The sequence below is a fragment of the Rhea pennata genome, chromosome Z, assembly GCF_028389875.1.
Source record: "Rhea pennata isolate bPtePen1 chromosome Z, bPtePen1.pri, whole genome shotgun sequence".
NCBI classification, from domain to species: Eukaryota; Metazoa; Chordata; class Aves; order Rheiformes; family Rheidae; genus Rhea; species Rhea pennata.
Genome location: NC_084702.1, coordinates 54,387,088 through 54,408,799, shown reverse-complemented (window position 1 = coordinate 54,408,799; position 21,712 = coordinate 54,387,088). Strand labels below are relative to the sequence as shown.

The 21,712-nt window shown below is 38.5% G+C and overlaps 1 protein-coding gene across 7 annotated transcripts; it reads right to left on the bottom strand.

Annotated features, from left to right (window-relative positions):
• Positions 1-2,551: 2,551 nt before the first annotated feature.
• On the bottom strand, positions 2,552-21,709 carry GTF2H2 (general transcription factor IIH subunit 2). 7 transcript variants are annotated; one of them, XM_062599151.1, is made up of 17 exons: positions 21,623-21,709; positions 18,976-19,044; positions 15,276-15,359; positions 15,092-15,169; positions 14,345-14,381; positions 13,584-13,670; positions 12,704-12,754; positions 12,176-12,230; positions 11,241-11,346; positions 10,279-10,369; positions 10,031-10,118; positions 9,405-9,512; positions 8,502-8,565; positions 7,435-7,538; positions 4,009-4,111; positions 3,675-3,714; positions 2,552-3,262 (listed from the first exon to the last, which is right to left on the bottom strand). In XM_062599151.1, the coding sequence occupies exons 3-17, from the start codon at positions 15,329-15,331 to the stop codon at positions 3,143-3,145; spliced, it is 1,188 nt and encodes a 395-aa protein (XP_062455135.1). In that variant the 5' UTR covers positions 15,332-15,359; positions 18,976-19,044; positions 21,623-21,709; the 3' UTR covers positions 2,552-3,142. The 7 variants fall into 7 exon arrangements, with proteins under 7 accessions (XP_062455135.1, XP_062455136.1, XP_062455138.1 ...); XM_062599152.1 differs by lacking the exon at positions 21,623-21,709 and adding an exon at positions 21,544-21,596; XM_062599154.1 differs by lacking the exon at positions 21,623-21,709 and adding an exon at positions 21,544-21,596 and having other exon boundaries at positions 15,276-15,356.
• Between the last annotated feature and the right edge of the window lie 3 nt (positions 21,710-21,712).

Genomic DNA, 21,712 nt, shown 5'->3' with positions numbered 1-21,712 from the left:
ACTGTTGCTTCCACCTTGCTCTGAAGAGATAAAAGAATATAAAATAAGCTGTTGAATCTATATGAACAGGTATATTATTAAATATTACTGGTCAAATACAAACCACAGCTAATTCTAGCTGTCCATTGCCCTTGCTGTTGCATACAGTAACAAAAATCCCATCTTGAAGCCTTTACAACTGAAGAGAGGACAGGGGAGAGGAAGAAGGTGCATAAGCAGGTGAGGAGATTTGCCCAAGGTCACATGTGTCTGTGGCCCAATTCTAGAGCTTCATACAATAGCCTGAAAACATAGAATGGCTTAGGTAAACCAATATGTCTCATTATTATCTATTTCAGGCCTTCCACCCCAAAGCCATGACTAGATACTACTAACAAATCCCAAATTTCTCCTTAAATTAGACAGAACCTGAGGTACCTCAATATACATTCCCAAATGAAAGACAGGAAGCAGAAATGAGAAATGGAAGTGAGAAATTATTTCCTTGTATTATTTTTTTACTATATTCTTATTTTAAGTAGTGACTAGCAGAAATTACATCATCCTTCATCAAAAAGGACTGGAATTTCATCATCGCAAAATGAAATGAATTTGCCAATGACATTTATTGCCAAAATTCTACTGCTAATACTTCTCTCCAATAAAGTGGCTTTATTAAAGCGTTACCATTTCTGCTTGGCTTCTCAAATAAATTATTCTTGTTGAAGTAAAAGCTTTTTGTTCTTGCCACTAGTACTCAGTGATAAGAAAACCATAAGAAAGTAATATTTTGTCAGATGATGGTTTGGATGGCAGCAAAGATGCTTAGTTCTCTGACATTCATAATAGCCAAATTCTGTTCTCCCCTGACCTCCAAAGAGCTGTGGTTGGTCTTCTCAAATTCAGTGTGCTTATCGCATTTACAACATATACCAAATGATTCTAAATACAGGATCTCCAGACTGCTTTTTTTTTCCTAGAAATCACACTACCTGAACCCTCTCTCATAAATAACTTAACACAAATTTTGCTAAGTGCTTTGAAATCCCTAGGTAAAAAGGAAGTGCTTCAGAACTCTCCCTAAATTCAAAGTGTAAATCTTCAAGTTCTATTTTGAAAAGAATAGCACTATAGCCACCATATATACTTTTAAGTACAGAAAATCGATGCTAGTTCATTTTTTTTGCGTTTTTAAGTAAGACGCACACACCTCATTCCTTCAGTGCGGTGTCTGTACAATCTACAATTAAAATTGTTCCTAATGGTGCACAAGACAGAATGAGATCCCACTCCAATTCTAAGAATTATGGCTATTATGTAAAAATAAAACCAGAGATTTTATTTACTCATATTTTAATAAAATTGCAATATTTACAGTCTTGGCAATCACTTATGACTGTTAATTCAGATCATAATTTTTATTCCTTCAAGATTGACAATAAAGCAAGGGCCCTTACCTTTCAGAAATCCTGTTCACTACAAAAAGCACTGCTCTCTCTGTCCCAACGTGCCTTCAACCTCAAACCTTTATAGTATTTTTTTTTCCCCAGCCCCACAGGATGGTTTTGTCTTTTTGCGTCCTCTCTCAGCAGTTCTCGTCTGACTCGTATTATGCAACACCTTCAGGAAATACAAGAATTTCTCATTGGCCTGTTGGTAATCTCACTGATTGACTAACCTTGTGAAGATCCAATAAAGAAGAAAAACACAAGAACAAGAATTAAGCGGGTGTTATCTTCCCACAAGCATAGGAGACTGAGACCCAGTGAATCCCGTAGAGTACAGAAGGAAGACACATTTTCTTCATGGTGCTTTAAGTTCAAAGGCCACAGCTAAATTTCATTACATATTGGAGAAATATTGCCTTCATAGCCATTATTCAGAGCCTAGTTTTAACTGCTCTTTCTGTTCAATGAGAAGAGAGAAAAAGAACATGCAAAATTATTATACAGACCACAAGCAGATAATGGAGTATATAGCCACACACAACACAACTTCTACTTCAAATTACATTACTTTACTATGTTCTCTCTGGTAAGAGAAAAAGCCAGAACAGGTTAAAACTGTTTGTTAAAACCTTCCTCCCTCCTTCCCCATAGGAAATGCTGATTATGAAGATGAAAAATACTCTTAGAAAATACCATGCCACAGGACCGTCACTCACATCAGAATAACCAAGAGCCAAATGGTTCTGGCATTCCTTTGCTTGGAATGGCTTATGAAACCACAGCAAAACCCTTTTTGTCATTTTTTCTGCTACTTCTTGAGTAAAGCCTTAAATATCTGCATCACCTGCATCTCAGCTAAGTAGCCCAACCACCAGGCTAACAGGCACTGCAATCATATGATTCCACAAGGGTTTATAATGTTTTTTGTTTAATTCTGCACAGAAACACACACAGATGCGGAAACTCTCATCTCCACCACTCCAAATAGCAGAATTCCTGTTTTCTGGCCAGCTGGTAGGCATAAATCTTAGACTAAACACACAAGAAACTATGTTAACAGAGAGAACTTGTATATTTAAAGAGTTTGAAACAAAAACTGCTTGCGAAAATGGCAAAAAGTACACGTGTATTTGTATGCAGTAAGTATAGAAAGTGAGAAACTGCTTAAGTCAAGGGGTTATTTTTTGCTGGCTTGCATTTTAAGTTCTTTTTGAAATGTCTTGTCTCCCAACTAATTGCTCAAAAATATCTATCTTAACATTTACAAAAATATTCTACTCCACAGAATTTAACAGAATATATCACCATCCACTTAAAACAAGACTGCATAACAACTGACGTATAAAATATATTTTTAGGGCTTTTTATTTTTTTTTTAAACAAAAGATGAACAAACATAAGTCACCATCTTAACATACAAACCAGTTTTATCACTTTTACATTTACAAATTTACATGTTACCCACAATAGCACTCGGAAAAAATTGGAGTCTTTCAAACAAGAAGAAAACAAATCAGATAAAAATGAGCCATGAATATATTAACAAATACATTAGGTAAAAATTAAATTTCCCCCCAATACAACGTTCATCCTTTTGTATTCATCTAGGCCTTTCTTCTTGTTTTGACGTGCCTCAGTGAAAGTTATGGCTGAATAAACACAACAGATTGATGCAAGAATGAAACAGATAAGGCAACCTCTAAAAAGAGACAGCATCATACAGATGCAGGAGTAGGGTGCTCATGAATACAGCCAGGACAGCAGTGCAGAGAATCATGAACAAACAAGTCGCATTCTACACAAAATGCATTCTGACATACTTTACATACGTAAACCTGTGTAGAAAAAATTGAAAAACAAAACAAATTAGAAGAAAGTTATCATTACAGCACTACAGTAGGACAGTAGTCATGTCATCAAAACAAGGTAAATATACTGAATATTTTTCTCATTAGCTGAACGAAGGGGTTCTAATAGCTAACGTGCCCAAAGTGCTGAGCTTGAGTGACTGTAGTTATATCCAAATAGCTAACAGTGGATGTTTATTTATGCAACTCCACAGGCAATTCCTTCCCACATGTGTAAAGTACCTGTAGTTTTAAAGGTAAAACTCAATGACTGAAAACTCTATCTAGCCACTGGAGAAATTGCCACAGAGATTTTTCTGGTCTTTGAAAAATAGACTCCTCTAAAAGATTATCTCTGACACCTCTCAATGCAAGTTTCAGTGCAGTTTAACATACTTACATTTTGATCTTTCATTTCTCCATGGCAGCCTTGACAATACCTACAATGCAAAATTGTGCATTTTTACTGAAAAAAGTGACAAGTTTTTAAACAGCATTAACAGTCATGTCATGTATAACAATAATTTATTTTTTCAGTTGAATAGCTGAAACAACACAGGATAACTGCTAATGAAAACTAAAAACATTTACTACCAGAGGTGACCAAAACACCCACAACATTCAACAGTATCACCAGTAACACAAAAGCTACCGTCAACTATTTTTACTTTCTTCGGGGAAAAAAACTATATGGTCCACAATTACATTGATTATCACATATATGATTTACATACCGTTCCCCTTGATATTCTTCCAGGGGAACTTCCTGAAAGGCATCCAAAGGAAACAAGTGATGGTAAGACCGAGCCAGATGAGGTGCAGACACTAATGTCAGACCTGCAAATAAAGAGACATCAAAATTATTACAAGGCAAAACTTCCCCCAAAGCTTTACTATATTAAACAAAATTGAAAAGCAAAATGGAAAAGTGATGCTTAATACATCAGCAGTTCAGAACTTTTATTAATAAAAAAAATTGCATTTCAGCTTCCATAATCCAAATCTGTAATCATTTCCAGAATTAAATCCAAATATAAATTAAAAACAAAAAGCAGCGAGCATATTATTCTGAATTTGCAATTAAAAGACTTAATTCAGCCTTTAGAAGCATATTTTTAAAGCACAGCTTGAGCATTTGCAAGTTTCTCATTCTTATCCCATTAAAAAAAAAAAAAAAAAAAAAGCAACCATGTAAGAGGCTTTCAATTAAATCCAACCACACCGCTCCTTTTCAGCAATGGTCATTCTGCTGTGTTTCATCACCAGCTAAAATGGTTCCCCACTAGCAAATACTACTACAGCCTGCTGCAATACTGCCAAGACATACTATAGCCTATTTAGGCTAACACAGGCTTATGAGGTAGCATGGACTGACACAAACCTCCTCATCACTCACTCATGTGCAGCAAAAAGTTTCAACCTCTTGTTTTGCTTGCAGCTGCAGGGAATCTCTTGCTGATATATAGAATTTTTAAGCACTTAGATACCAAACCGGGAGGAGTGGCTGATACACCAGATGACTGCGTTGCTATTCAGAGAGACCCGGACAGGCTGGAGGGTTGAGCAGAGGGGAACCTCATGAAGTTCAACGAAGGCAAGTGCCGGGTCCTGCACCCAGGGAGGAATAACCCCATGCACCAGTGCAGGTTGCATACTACCCAGTACAGTACTTTCAGCAGCTACTAGGTTGCTGAAATTAAACTGCCGCTGGTATGAAAAATTTGATGTGAATTAGGACAAACTGACCCAAAACTATAATGATTTATCAATGCACATACCCTAGTAAGACCTATTACATATTAGTGATAAGTAGTATCACAGTAGCTCCATGTCTCTCTTGTATTAGGGAGCCCAGAACTGGACACAGTACTCCAGATGTGGTCTCACTAGGGATGAGTAGAAAGGGAGGAGGATCACCTCCCTCGACCTGCTGGCAACACTCTTCCCAATGCACCCCAGGATACCACTGGTCTTCTTGGCCACAGGGCACGTTTGTGGCTCATGGTCAGCTCGTCATCCACCAGCACTCCCAGGTCCTTCTCTGCAGAGCTGCTTTACAGAAGGTCAACCTCCAGCTTGTACTGGTGCATGCAGTTATTCCTCCCTAGGTGCAGAACCCCGCATGTGCCTTTGTTGAACCTCATGAGGTTCCTCTCCGCCCAGCTCTCCAGCCTGGCCAGGTCTCTCTGAAGGGCAGCACAGCCCTCTGGTGTATCAGCCACTCCTCCCAGCTTGGTATCATCAGCAAACTTGCTGAGGAGGCACTCTGTCCCCTCGTCCAGGTCACTGATGAAGAAGTTGAACAGGATGGGAACCAGGATTGAGCCCTGGGGGACGCCACTAGCCACAGGCCTCCAGCTGGACTCCACGCCACTGGTGACAACCCTCTGAGCTCTGCCATTCAGCCAGTTCTCAATCCACCTCACTGTCCACCCGTCTAACCCACACTTCCTGAGCTTCTCTAGGAGGATGTTATGGGAGAGAGTGTCAAAAGCCTTGCTGAAGTCATGGTAGACAACATCCACTGCTCTCCCCTCATCTACCCAGCCAGTCATTCCATCAGAGAAGGCTATCAGATTAGTTAAGCAGGATTTCCCCTTGGTGAATCCATGCTGGCTACTCCTGATCACCTTCTTTTCCTCCATGTGTCTGGAGATGACATCCAGAAGGAGCTGCTTCATCCCCTTTCCAGGGATGGAGGTGAGGCTGACTGGCCAGTAGTTTCCTGGGTCCTCCTTCTTGCCCTTTTTGAAGGCTGGAGTGACACCGGCTTTGTTCCAGTTCTCAGGCACCTCTCCTGTTCTCCACGACCTTTCAAAGATGATGGAGAGTGGCCTACCAGCCATCTATAAAGTTAATCCTCGCATCTCCATTGGGGGGATACCATAAGTCCCTTAATCTTTGCAAGGCTGAAGGCCTTCTATTTGCAACTCTGCATCCTTTCATGCATCACTGTGCAGTCAATCTGTCCTTGGGCTTTACCTTTTGAATCTTTTGTCTACCAACTTGTATTGATGGGGCCCATACTTCTACCCTTGAACTCCAAAACACTCTCTATCCTCATGGCCTCACACTGAGATGTCTGAAACACGTCTATGCCTTTTATGTCAGGATTCCTCAAGAAATTATTACAACTGACATTGAGAATCACCCTGTCTTCCCCATGTTGCTTCATAGCTTTCAGTTTATGACACCTTGTACTAGGGGACAAATAGAGCTTAGTAAACCATATTAGTGGATAATAGTCATTTAGATAGGCAATAAGACACCCAGTAATATACATACACAAAATTTAAAAGCCAACTAGTAAGTGCAATATCTGCACCCAATCAATGCATGCTCCAATCAGCACTACTAGAGTAATGAGCATGAGCAGCCAAAGGAAATAGAGGGGATGCTGATGAAGTGATACAGTCAATATGGAAATAGCATCAAGCAACTACTATCTGCTGCAATGGAGAAGGCACACTTGTCTTGGAAACCCCACTCCTTCTCCTGAACTGGCAGCTGAGGAGAGTTTTCCCATTGTAAGCCATCACTTACAAACCCTGCAAATAAGTCTTTCTGCATGTGTACCTCCCTCAGCATTCTTTGCACATCTCATCTCTCCCACAAAATGGAATAGCAGCTTGTTGGTTACTTGTTCAATTCAGGTAAATCGCCAACCATGTGTATTAGTCCCTGATGTAAGACAGCAAATTGCCTACAGCTTATTATGTTCTGCTACGTTTGTATATAACGTATGCTCATTTGCAAATACTTCTTGCATTTCTCCATCCTGATCTTGATCCTCTTACTGTAACAAAAATGTTTGATACAACTACTGCAAATATATTTGTGAAATCCACCCAAACTTCTCCCTATCAGTAAGTTTTGAATACACAAAGAATTCAGGACAAAACAAAAAGAAACAAAACCCACCTGCAACAAAACCAACACAACAAAATACCCCACCCTTTATTTACAACTAACAACTTGATATAGCTTTACAGGTAGAGTCCTGAGAGTCCTTACACAAAGCTGACATTTCACAACACAGGAATGAAAGCTACTTAAAGTAGAACTGGCCTTTGATTACTAATTACAGTTGAGTTTTCCTGCCCTTCAACTATCTTATCCCCAACACATAATTCATCTGCTCAGTTTTTCTTGCTACTAACCACAGATTTTGCATTCCACAGGAAGTTCGCAGTATTTGGCTCTGCACTGTGGACAGAAATATCCACCCAGAGTAAGACCTGGCTCACTGTTGTTTTCCAATTGCCTGGAGGAGAGAGAGACAGGAGGTTGGAGGAAGAAATCAGTACCATTTTCTGAATGATGCTATGCTGTCAAGCTGTACAAATATCACCATTAATAATGGCAGTATTGGCAATACTACATAACTGGTAACACTACATAGACCTCAGAACAAATACTGTTTAAAAAAATTTCTATATCGATTCTGTATGTGTAAGTATTAGAAAAAACTGATAGAATGAGACATCAGTGACCACACTTTTTCACAAGAAGTTCTCCCCACAAAAAAGAAAGGAGAATCAAATTATGCTTAGAAAAAATAAAGTTATGAAATGTATCAGTACTGATAGTACTACTCCCCTCTAATATTCTGTATGACTTTATGATGCATAATAATACTTATTTCCTCTAACAGCAGACACTGTTTCCTCCTGAAAACTCATGCTGCTCTGTCAACCTTGAATATTATGGTTCATTTCATGGAGAACAGCACTGTTGATGTTCATCAGACTGAGGCCTGGTTTTAAACTTTCATTTATTATCACTACACATTAGTAAAGCAATAAACTAATAAAATTAATTCCAGATACTACTATTCTTTATCATGATTATAATGGTAAGAAAATACTTGAATGCAAAAATGCTAGTAAAATTGGTGGTAATAATTTCAACACCTTGTAGAAGCCTTTTATTCTGGCCACTGCGCAAATATATCTAAAAGCCATTCATTACCTTCAAAAATTTTAAAATATACAATTTAAAAAATGTATTTAAACGAGAAGAACACAAATAACTATGATCACATTCAGAAAGTGCAAGTTAAAGTAAGATTTCTAACGAGAAGTCACAAAACATTAGTTGCCAGTCCTTTTTCGTAGTATTTTGCCATATTTCCACTAAAAAGCAGATTTTCTAATAAAACTAGATATCATTGAATTCTAATACTGAATTTTAATTAGCTCATTAAATTCTAATCAGTTTTACTTACGCCATGCTGAAGGATGGCTTTGCATCTTGATCAGATAGAGAAGCAATCGTATGCTGAGGAAAACCTTCAGAGAAAAACATTCCATATTAACAATTTTAAACATACTAGTAATCTTTCAGTTCCTTATTTGAACAGAAAAGTTCAAAGATTATTCCAACTGTTAACTTATATCAATTTTCTTTTGCTATTACAAGAAGCAATATACTCTTGTGTGTATGTACATATAACTCTTACCAGGTATGAAATCTCTCCTAAAAGTCTCTCTCTAGATATAAAGTCTACATATAAAAATATATACGTTCTTTCTTATCTACGAAATGGATGGATGAAAGAAAGAACAAAAAATCTCTGGTCAGTGGCATTACTGTTTCTACCTGGTTTCATTTCAGGCTTAAATTTAATAAGAACTACATCAGGAGAAGAAAAGGTACTTTTGTTCATTTGTCGAAAGAAAAAAACATGACAGTGCTCCAGACAAACACCCCCTACACAGCAAAACAGAAGGCTGTTACAGCAAGTGAAGCTTAGGACAGTTGCCTTCCACAGAGATAAATGCAGAGGGAGAAACAAAATACATTTTTTCACCCTTCAGCTTTTAAATATTACATTTATACCAACTACTGTACAAGAAATATCATTTCATCTTATTGCTTCCAACTGCAGTTGAGTATTGAATCTTATTTGTTTTGATTCTTAACTTTATTTATCAAACAAAAATTTTGCAGGAACAGTATTAAACAAATTAAAACTTATTTGTTAAAATTAAAGTGTTAAAATAAAAAGAACCAATTGTGCAATGTCTTTGAAGTGCTTCCAACCATCTGCATTACTCCAAAACAGAAGATACAAAGAAAGAAGATTCTTACATCTTGCACCTGAAATTCAACAAAAACCACATCCTACCCATTCGAATAAGGGAGCATTCAGAACTTGAACTGGCAGGTGGAGGACTAACATGATGCATCAGCAGTTCCTTATAATGACTTTCATCTAAAATAACATGGTATGTTCCTGTCACAGACAAAGAAATGACTTTACTCTCAGAATATTAATTTATAACCTGGAAAATAACACAAACATATTTTTCCAAATAACAGAGCAACAACTTAAGTTATTAAAAAAAAAAAAGGCAGCCAACTCTGTCACTAAAAATAAAAATAATAAAACAGAATGTTTAAATAATTACATAAAAACATTCATAGCTTTTTCTTCAATATTACTAGTAATTATATCATAAGAGTTACTATTACAGTAACTAATATTAATATGTTAAAGTTCCACAACATATAGCTTTATCTGTACAGGCTTTAGATATAGTTCTTCTTTCCAATGAAGCAGCTAGAAGCTGATGATTATTTCACTAAACGTTATCCATTTTGTAACTTGGAGAAGCCCTTAATTTTCTGCAGCACAACAGAACAATCATCTTTAAACAACAAAATGCATTAAAGGGAATATGAAAAACTAGTTACTTAGTTTCAAATTTAAACTTGTAGTAGTAGTGTAACTACGAAACTTCAGATACATACCACCTGTTTCTCTGGCAAGTACAGTACAAACTCGAACTTCAGCACTTAGACCGATGACAGATACTCTGATCTTAACCGCTTTTAAGCACTTCACATGGAAAAAGAAAGCATACTCAAATTCATCAGCAGAACTAAAATGGTAAAAAGGTGCAAAGTTTTAAACGAAAATTTACTGGTTATGACATCTTGTCTGGTTTTAGTCTAATAGTTTGGAAGTTTGCAGTAGTAGTCAAACTTCACTCTTGTACCTTAATTAGATCATAGATGTTGGCTGGATCACACGTCGTCAGACTGCTGAAGACTATCAAAACCTCTCTGCTTGTATGTCCTGGCATGTGCCTAAAGAAAGCATACAGTTAATCCACCTATGTACACTAAGCTACATATACATGAAGTTTTCATGGACTATGATGTACTAAAGTCAGAAAAAGACATGAAACGAAAATACCTACATATTACAAAAGACTGTGGTAAGACCCTTCTCTGAGCACCAGGATTTTATTGCCCATGAAGTCAAAACTTTCCAATATCTAACACACAATATTTAATTATATTTGTCATCTAATTGCTTACTGTAATGTTTAAATTACCCCATAACTTATCCACACTCTCACATGTAAAAAAATTCACCTTCAAACTAGCAGCAAGTCTTCTCAACTTCTTAGAAGAACAAAACGAAAAAAAACCCACCTCTGATCAGTTGATAGGTGCAAATCCATTACTTTCAACTACTGTCCTTCCTTCTACAGTTCATTAAAAATGCTCCTCCAACTATACATTCAAATAATTTTCTGTGGCACTACCTACTATTTTTTTCTGTCAGTGTTACTAGCTATAAGCTTTTATTAAGCGAATTCTCCTACAAATTTTTTTATTCTCTCAATGCTTCACATGGCAAAAATTTATAAAAAACTGTTTTAAGAAGTCTATCCTACTCCAAATTTACTTCTCTGCTGCTCCTTTTAAGAGGTACATCTCTAAATAGAAGTGTCTTGTCTTAGAATATTAAATATGCTAGCAGTGCAAAAATTAGCTTTTTACTGTCTTCGTAACATAAAAGGACGTAAAGCCTTCTTTAAAGGCTCTGGCCAGCACAATGCAAGACACTACTTACAAAAACAACCTTTCCGGCCACCCAAAAAGTTTACAATCAGCATTATACTGATTAAGAACATCAAACAGAGAAAACAAAAGCTGTTTATATACTAACTTTAAAGTCTGCATAGCCAAATTTAGGGAATTATATAGAGATGGCTCTCCATGGCAATTCATATCTACTGCTTTCTTCAGAGCAGTTATGTGCTTCTTTGAGTTACCTGTAAGGAAATAAAACATTCACCTGAAATAATAAGTTAAAAAATATAAATATTTAAAATATGTATTTTACAAATTTAACTTGTAGAGCAACGGTTTTCAATCTGTTATTTGTACATCCCCACTTCTTACAAATTGAATCCTTAGAGTGTACAAAAACAATGCATAACTATCAGAAATACATTTATTCTACAGGCAGTCACAATTGTTACAAACTCAAAAGATCAGAAAGAAAAATCACTGCTGTAGATTATTAAGCACTTAACTCGAAAGAGAGAAATCACAGTGTGAACTATCTCAAAGCATTTCTGTAGAAATACTGTTTATTTTCCTCCATTATCCTCAAAGTACTGTTCAAGGACTGATTGATCCTCAAGCTCAATAAATTTGTTCCAGTTATACAGCTAGGTAAAGAGACAAGATTTTAAACAACTTCTCTGAAGCCACATAACTTGTTAGTGGCAGAATATATGAAACCAAGAAATTTTGCTTTTACCATCTTGTCTAATCTCACTGAACACACAAATGTCATCAAATATAAAAGTCAGCAAATAGGATAAGATATTAACTCTAAGTGAGACAAAACACATTTAAATTCTGGATAAGACCTGATCAGGCATAGACTCATGATGACAGTTCTAAATTCAAACAAATTGAAAAAGACTCCAATTTCAAATAACTTACAGCAACTTCCCATTTAAATTGAGAATATTATACTAATGGTACTTCACTATCAATAGAGTCATTCAGGCAGAATTTGTAATATCAAGGCTTTATAGTGCAAGAGATGACAACAGAACTCCAGTTTTAAAGAAAATACTACCCGCCTACCTGAAAGTTCTGTCATTTTTTCAGCTCTTTTACTCTTTGTTACAATTAAGCCAACCTGGAGGAGAAAAAAAAATAGACAAGATTTTTCTTAAGAAATTAAAATCAACTTGATTTGTATTTTTGATCCAAAAAGTAGCATTAGACAAGACATACCACCAATTAGCTAAGTAAACAGGCTTTATTTTAAGTGTAACAACAGTAGCACAATATATTCATCAATTAATGTACATTCCTATATCTTCATTATCACAAACTGCAAAAATAATTATTTCTAGATTTTAAATGCTGAAATAAAGTCTAATCAAGTCTTCTATGTTACAATTCACATTAAAAAAATGGGAATAGATATGTTCCTGTTTTCATTAGTTAATGCAAAAAACTCCAAGAACTTCAAGAGACTGACAGGGAAGGGAGGGAAAGGAATGTATCAATTGAAAATAGATTACTAGATAATGTTAAAAACGAAACTAAGCTTTCAGAATAGCTTTTAGCTCTTTAATCAGTTGTAGTAACAGTAACTGTACATACCTGACTAATAGGATTTTGGTCAAAGTACTCCTCAACAAAATACTCCAATAACTGTAAAGAAAAGACAATACTGTTAAAAATATAAACAGTTTAATTCCACATGCATTAAGTGCTTCAAACTTGCAAAGTATTCAGTGCCATTAAAAAATGGGGGGAGGGAGAGCAAGTATGCAAGAGAGCTCAAGCACAAGCTGTCCCTTCCACTCTCCTCCCCCTGCCCCAGAAAGCCTTAACCTTTCCACTCTTTTGCTTCCTGTATTATCTACGCACGTTTCAGAAATCTCATTTTACTGACTCTATATACAAAAGCTCTAGATAAGCGTTAATTCAAATAGAAGTTTAAGATGTAACAAAAAGCATTAAACTGCACAAAACATTAAAAACACAGGATTTCAATACTTAAGTTATAAGTGAAGGTCCTACAGGATTTGAAGAATTCAATTTCACTTCTCCACATTTAGAAATAAGAACTCCTGTCTAGCATCCGCTCAAATCACAATTTATGAAACAAGAATAAGAAAAAATAAAGATTGCTATATGTGTAAAGAAAGAATGTTCTCTTCCCTTCCCTTACTATGGGCAACACTTCAGCTCAATTTCCACATACTTCTTTATCACGTCCTTTGGAACCATTTTCACTACACAGTAGCACTTCTGCAAGACAAGCTGATCTTACACAGGCTTTACTACTCAAAAAATAGAGCCAAACTATTGCAGGAAAATTACAGGCTAGCAGCATAAACAAGGGAAAAACACAGGGATGAGATGAGAGTATGTAAGTAATTAGTCACAAGAGATTTATGTTCTTCTAAATACAATATGGAAATAATTTACAGAGGAGAGTAGATTAGTAAGAGAAAACTTTTGCCTACAGAAATACCTTTAAAGTGCAAGTAAGTCTGTTGGGTTTTAAATCTTGGTCCTCCATAGTTCTTGATCCGTCGATGACCACATAAAGGTGACGCATCTGCAGTATCAACACAGTAATTCTAATTTGACAAGTTCCCAATTTAGGGCAAAGATCAAATTTTATCACCTACAAAACAGCTGCTTAAACAAATGGTTATTTCATTTACTTAAACCAGCAGCTATTTTATATGTCAAACAGGAAAAATTTAGAACACTAAACTAAATCACAGTTTTTAAAGCCACACAATCAAAAACAGCTGAAAAGCTAGGTATTTTTCCATATTTCCTTCAAAATGAAACAGAAGACTTTTGTGAGTAATATTCAATGTTCTTATGCTCTCAACATAAGTTACAAAACAATCATAGCTTGCAAGTTTGCACTTACTTCACCTCTTCATCTGAGGAACTCAACGTGTTATAAAGCAATGTTACAATTTACAATTCACTTAGACAAACATAACAGCAAAAATATTTATGATCTTACTGCATCTGCAAAGCATGTCCTGATACAGGAAACAAAACAAACCTCAACCTCTGAAACTACTAATGCTTCACATCCTACACTACCACTAAATTAAAAAATAGATGTCTAAAATTAAACTGCAGGGTGGTAAAAAGAAAGCTTCAATCTCAGGTATATAAAGTCAGCAAAAGTGTATTTCAGATTAGGCATACTATTCAAATTCAAGTAGTTTTGGGCACAGGACAGCCAAGTGAAAGCTATTAACATACCATTCCAAGTCGAACTTGTCCATGGTGCTCATAGAGTCTGACGAAACACAGAAGGTTTTAAGATGTAAATGAATGAAGGACTGATCCCAAAACAGACTCCAATCCCACAGTCCCAGCACATATGAAATGATCATTAACTATGATAACCATCATAAGTTACTTCCATTAGAAAGAAACAAGAAGGAAGATTATAAACTCAACCTTCAACTATAAACAAATTTAATAACTCTTGGAAAACAAAACAGAGTTCTCATGACCAGGTTTAATGAAACTTTAGAAGCTCAAGTAAATTTGAACATTTTGCTGAAATATATGAAAAAATAGTAATTCTGTCTGGCAATTCTTCTGATAATATAAAACAAAACAAGAAATTGCTGCCATCATACCAGTAAATAAAGTAGAATTTGAAATAAATGGTTAAAGGATTCCCTCTGAATAGTCCAACGATTGGAATTACACTGCTCCATACAGCATGTCAGACCAAGACTTAAACTCGCTGGTTAGCATAGATCACTCACTCTTAGAAGAGATTCAAGATTAAAATAAATTTCCTTTTTCCCTCCTCTGATGATAGCAACAAACAGCAGATAGAGTTCTGCATCTAGAGTTTTGAAAGAGTCAAGACTAACAATATATTTCAGGCATGTTGAGATGCTTAATCTACCTAAAGGATCCAGTTTCAAGACAAACACCTTACAATTGTTATGAACAATATTTCATAAATATGCTTGTGGCAATATATAATACCTTTTTCGCTTAGCCTTGAAAAGAATGTCCTCGATGGTTGCTTTTAGCGATCCAGATTCATCTTCTTTAAGAATTTCCCTACGTAAAAAAAAAATTGTTAATGAATATAAGGACGATTTTTTTTATTAATAAGAATTTTTTTTTTTTAGGAAGACTAGATTAAGGCGTACAGAGGAAAGCCTACCATGTTCTTTCGTAGCCTCCTTCCCAGCGCTTGGTTTTTTCAGGTTCGTCATCCATGCCTGCAGCTTTGCTCTTACCCACGCTGCTGTGGAGCACAACCGTGACAGCCCGTAACGAAACCTTCCCCGCCCGCCGCCGCCCGAGCCCCTCCCGGACCGCTCCCCCGCCGCGCGCCGGGCCGCGAGGCACGACCGCCGCTTCGAGCTATGGAGCCGCGCGAGCCGCCGTACCGGCCGCCCAACGGTCCCAACGGTCCCACCGCTCCAGCCGGAAACGCCTGCGCCCGCCCCTTCCTCAGTGCCGCGGCGAATCCCTCCCGGCTTTGGCGCCCGGACTGCGGAGCGACCGTTCCGCGCTGCGGGCGGGACCCCGCAGGGCGCCGCGGCAGGGCGTGGCGAGGCCCGGCCGAGCGGGGCGCCCCGGCGGCCTCCTCCGGCGGCGGAGGCGGCCGCAGGTCGCAGCCAACGCCGAGCCTGAACCCTCAGCTACTACTGTCTTATCTCTCTCCCAAGGACGCCCCTTACAAAACATATCAAGTTCACCAGAGTATACATTGTCTATAAACTAAACATGCCTGGCGCTGTACTATAAAGGAAATAAGATTTTGAAAAAAGATTAAAGCACTATTTGTATTTATATGACTATATATTTTCTGCATTAACTGAAGCACCCAAGGGACGAGGAAAAGGACAGAGTATTACATACATGTACTGTAACAGTGCATGTCAATGCACAACTGCTATGATCAGTTATTTTCATGAAGTAATTGTATTTTATCCCAATAACAAAAACAATGCTTTAAATCTAGTCTAAAACACACAGCTTGAAATTTATTCATAGAATCAGTAAGGTTGGAAGGGACCTCTGGAGATCATCTAGTCCAACCTCCCTGCTCAGCAGGGTCACCTAGAGCATGGTAGACAGGGTTGCATCCAGGTGGGCCTTGAAGATCTCCAGAGAAGGAGACTCCACAACCTCTCTGGGCAACCTGCTCCAGGGCTCCGTCACTCTCACAGGGAAGAAATTCCCCCTCACTTTCAGGTGGAACTTCCTGTGCTTCAGTTTCTGCCCATTGCCCCGTGTGACAGGACAAGAGGCAACTGAAAAGAGTTTGTCCCCATCCCCTTGACACCCTCCCTTCAGCTACTTATACACATTGATAAGATCCCTCTCCTCTTCCCCAGGCTGAAGAGGCCCAGCTCTCGCAGCCGTTCCTCATGGGGCAGGTGCTCCAGCCCTCTGATCATCTTTGTAGCCCTACGCTGGACTCTCTCCAGTAGCTCCATGTCTCTCTTGTATTAGGGAGCCCAGAACTGGGCACAGTACTTGAGATGAGGCCTCACCAGGGCTGAGTACAGGGGCAGGATCACCTCCCTCGACCTGCTGGCAACACTCTTCCCAATGCACCCCCAGGACACCATTGGCCTTCCTGGCCACAAGGGCACATTTGTGGCTCATGGTCAGCTTGTCATCCACCAGCACTCCCAGGTCCTTCTCTGCAGAGCTGCTTTACAGAAGGTCAGCCCCCAGCTTGTACTGGTGCATGGTTATTTCTTCCTAAGTGCAGGACCCTGCACTTGCCTTTGTTGAACCTCAGGAGGTTCCTCTCCGCCCAGCTCTCCAGCCTGGCCAGGTCTCTCTGAAGGGCAGCACAGCCCTCTGGTGTATCAGCCACTCCTCCCAGCTTGGTATCATCAGCAAACTTGCTGAGGAGGCACTCTGTCCCCTCGTCCAGGTCACTGATGAAATAGTTGAACAGGATGGGAACCAGGATTGAGCCCTGGGGGACGCCACTAGCCACAGGCCTCCAGCTGGACTCCATGCCACTGGTGACAACCCTCTGAGCTCTGCCATTCAGCCAGTTCTCAATCCACCTCACTGTCCACCCGTCTAACCCACACTTCCTGAGCTTCTCTAGGAGGATGTTATGGGAGAGAGTGTCAAAAGCCTTGCTGAAGTCATGGTAGACAACATCCACTGCTCTCCCCTCATCTACCCAGCCAGTCATTCCATCAGAGAAGGCTATCAGATTAGTTAAGCAGGATTTCCCCTTGGTGAATCCATGCTGGCTACTCCTGATCACCTTCTTTTCCTCCATGTGTCTGGAGATGACATCCAGAAGGAGCTGCTTCATCCCCTTTCCAGGGATGGAGGTGAGGCTGACTGGCCTATAGTTGCCTGGGTCCTCCTTCTTGCCCTTTTTGAAGGCTGGAGTGACACTGGCTTTCTTCCAGTCCTCAGGCACCTCTCCAGTTCTCCAGGACCTTTCAAAGATGATGGAGAGTGGCTTGGCAACAACATCTGCCAGCTCCCTCAGTACCCGTGGGTGAATCGCATCCGAGCCCATGGATTTGTGGATGTCTAGCCTGCCCAGTTGGTCTCTAATTCTGTCCTCCTCAACCAAAGAAAAGTTTTCCCTTCTCCAGACTTTCTCCCTCACATCCAGGCTGCAGGATTCCTGAGGGCTGCCCTTAGCAGTGAAGACTGAAGCAAAGAAGACATTCAGTAACTCTGCCTTCTCTGTATCCCTTGTCACCAGTGCCCCTGCCCCATTCAGTAGCGGGCCCACATTTTCCCCAAGTCCTCCTTTTGCTGCTGACGTAATTGAAGAAGCCCTTCCTGTTGTCCTTGACATCCCTTACCAGACTCAATTCCAGCTGGGCCTTAGCCTTCCTCGCCGCATCTCTACATACGCTGACTGCGTTCCTGTAATTCTCCAAAGTAGCGTGTCCCCTCTTCCACAGTCTGTGTATTTTCTTCTTCCGTCTGAATTTGGCCAGGAGCTCCTTGCTCACCCATGCAGGTCTCCTGCCCCTCTTGCTGCACTTCTTACTCATAGGGATGCACTGCTCTAGAGCTTGGAGGAAGTGATGTTTGAATACTAGCCAGCTCTCCTGGACCCCCTTCCTTCTAGGGCCTTAACCCATGAGACTCCACCAATTAGGTCTCTGAAGAGCCCAAAGTCTGCTCTCCTGAAGTCCAGGGTTGCAACCCTGCTTGTTGCCTTAGTTCTTTCCTGCAGGATCCTGAACTCCACCATCTCATGGTCACTGCAGCCAATGCTGCCTCCAACCTTTACATCTCTAACCAGTCCCTCTCTGTTGGTAAGGACAAGGTCCAGCAGGACACCCTTCCTTGTAGGCTCCTCCACCATTTGCGACAAGAAGTCATCATCATTATTACTACAAGGTTCAGGATATATTTTCTGTGACTAAGCAAATGTCCTGACAGGAGCAGGTTGAGCCATGGAATAATGTAGCTCTTCCTTCAAACACATAGGTAATCCCATAGAACATGTGTTCTACAACCATGCAGAATAATCCCTTCGAAATTTCCCCTTTCAGTCTGGCAGCTGTTTTACTGGCACAATTTTATTTTAGAATTTATTTTTATGAACTATCAATACAAACCTACAAATAGTTAACTGGCAATTGCATTTAAAAAGCAGGTTGGAGTGTTTCATCTCACATTGAGTGGGATGTGGTAGTAACTCTGACCAAATGAAAGTTTTTCACTAAATATCATGCACCATTTTTCAGATGTCTGTAAAATTACCATTTGTCTCTTTGCAAGCATATAATTTACAGGCTGCCAGGATAATAGTTATTTAAAAGACTGAAAGCCCTAAGTAGTACTTTATAGTTCAAACCCAGCAGTTCTTAACATTACTGATTACAGAGGTATTTTGAAGTATTGGTTACCTTAGTGGAGCCGCGGATGATCAAGATACTGCAGTCTGCGTTCTAACCACAGATGCCCCAAATGCAACTCTGAAAAAAAATTTATGGTCTATACCAGAAATATCTGACTACTAGACTAGAAGATGGCACGAGCTAGGAATATTTTTAAGGCAAAAGATTCCTGAAGCTATTGTATTCCCAGCTTTTCCTTGTCATTTACTTTTCAAAACTACGCAACAGTCCTTACGGTCCTGCTCTGTAGTTGCTGGCACACACACAAAATTCTAACTGGATACTAAAAAAGCATCAGGGAGAAAAATTAGTTGCAGTTTAAACACCTAGTAGAAACACTGAGTTGTTGGCTAGTAGATAGTCCAAGAGGGACTGAAGCACTTATAACGTGTTTGAGTTATCCAGATGTGTTGGTAGAATTTGCACTTTTCAAACTGAAAATGCAGTATTATATTTGCAATGTTCACTAATCATCTTTCACAACTACTCTAGCAAACTATATTTAACCATCATCTGTTATAACAGCAATTGTATTCTAGTATCTTCACATGACTATGCCCAGAAATTTGCAAGCAATCACCATTCACTGCAGAATGAAGCACATTCTCTACATTCATGAGTTTACAACACCAACTACTTCACATTACTAAACCTAGAGGATGATTTGCTTAAATACAAGAAAAGCATTTTTAGTTGTACAGATTAGTGTCACAGTGCTTGAGAAGAAGAGTACTGCAGCAGGATAGACTGGCATTTACATAGGTGAAGCAGCAGGGAAAAGGCACAAATTCAAGAGCAGAAAGGGAACGGGAGAACACATTTGTTACCAGAACAAAGTCTCTAAGAGAAAAACAGGATCAGAACTGTGGAGCATTAAAAACTACTGAAATCTGTTGTAAAAGAGAAAAATTGTATATGCTCATATTCACACATGCTTTTATATAATGCTTATACAGCTCCAGAACAGAATACTACATGCAGCAGTAGACAAGGAGAATTACTGTAGCTACTGTATTTTATAGAGAAACAGTGACTACTAGCAAGTGTATGTTACAGGATTATTGGGAAATAAGCAGTCTTTCAGCACCAAAGAATACATTGTAGACATTTTGTATGTTTTGATAATGCCAGGTCTATAAATATCTTTAAATAGGATACTGGTAGGGCTTCTAGGACTGTATGTATTTACATTTCGCTTCTATTTATTTTGTTAGAATGAAGATTATATGCAGTTTTTAAAGCTTGCAAATGTTTACTTTCCTACAAGGCAACCTCTTCCCCCCCCCCCAAAAAAAGCAATTATACAAAAGCATATTCTTTCAAATGCAGAAGCAGTTTGATATCTTTCTAGATTGACATCAAAATACAAGAAGAAGTAAGAAATTAGTTCCAAGTATTTTGATGTTGCATGACTTATGTTTCGCTCCCACCTAAAACAATTCTGAGCAGCAGTGATCCATCTTAGGGATAGCACTCAATAAAGAAATATATTCAGCCCTGTCCATAACTTCACATCTTCTCAAAGAAGAAAGAGAGAAAATAATTTTAAAGAATGTTTCTGGACAGTGAAGAATGAGGTAGCTTTGATTTTAACATAAAAGATTTCTAAGTATACTCAGTCTCTTTTTTTGCAAGAAGAACAGAGCTACATAAAGAGGTTTGGAGGAAGAGGAATTATGTAAAAATATTACAGTGCATTTTGACAAGAGTAAAAATTTCAACTACATTACTTCACTCTTGCAGAAAGCACAAAGTACACAGGACCGAGAATTTAAAGTGCATAAGCCCACAGATCATACTAGATACAGTGTAATCAATTCTAAATGGCAAGTGAACTCCAGAGAATATGGAAGGATAATCAAAGTCACTTAATTTAATTTAAGTAGTGCCTCAGCTAATGCAGGACATTGGATAGTCATGAAAATTCAGAGGATAAAATATATAGCAACGTTACCACTCAAGATAGTGAACATTGTACCAGTTAAGGGATGTTTACAAGTTTGGCCTCAAATATATTTCATTAAAAAACATGTCAGTAAAAAATAAATAAATTTAAAAAATAAATGTGTAATTCTAAAGGAAATATTTTTGAAAACTCAAAGTAATAGTAACAAGGAACAAATAAACACAGAAGAGGCAAGTTTCCTTCAATAATGTTCTTACATACTGGTCACTATATGAGAGTCTTTCTTTAGAATCATGGTTATTGTGAAAGAAATGGCTAAAAACTACGGAAAGTTTAAATTATTAAAGTCAAGATGGAAGGATGCGACTTTCTCAGGTGTTAGGTACAACATATTCTGGCATATGCAGGCATATTTGCCTACAGTGCTTCCTTTTATAAGATTTACAAAATAGTTCTTAAGTAGGCCTAGTGCCTCATTAAAAAACTATCACAACTCATACAGCATTTAATTCCTTTGCAAATTTAATATACTAAAAGCTGAACAGATATTTCTGCAAATACAAGCAAGCCCTTTCGGTTTTGCTGGGTTAGTTCATTAGTACCAAGTGCATCCTATGTGGTCATTGGTGATAAAACTAAATAATACCAGTATGGCACACGTTTTTGCTTACATTCAGTAGCCTGACCCAGTCTGCTGTAGCTAACACACTACTAAATCAGGATTGCGGTAAGTAGGAAGATTTATCTCACCAAGAGTTTCCATTTCACAGGAATCATACTGAGAATTCACTCGATAGAGTTAAGATAGTTTAGTTTCTCTGCAGAGCAATCAGAACTTTA

Bases quoted from the DNA above. Each gene is read 5' to 3' on its own strand.
- GTF2H2 (XM_062599151.1), bottom strand. From the start codon at position 15,331: ATGGATGACGAACCTGAAAAAACCAAGCGCTGGGAAGGAGGCTACGAA. The intron at 15,170-15,275 runs GTAGGCTTTCCT...TTTTTTACGTAG, and splicing joins GGAGGCTACGAAAGAACATG to GGAAATTCTTAAAGAAGATG. The intron at 3,715-4,008 runs GTATGTAAATCA...TTTGCATTGTAG, and splicing joins GAAGAATATCAAGGGGAACG to GTATTGTCAAGGCTGCCATG.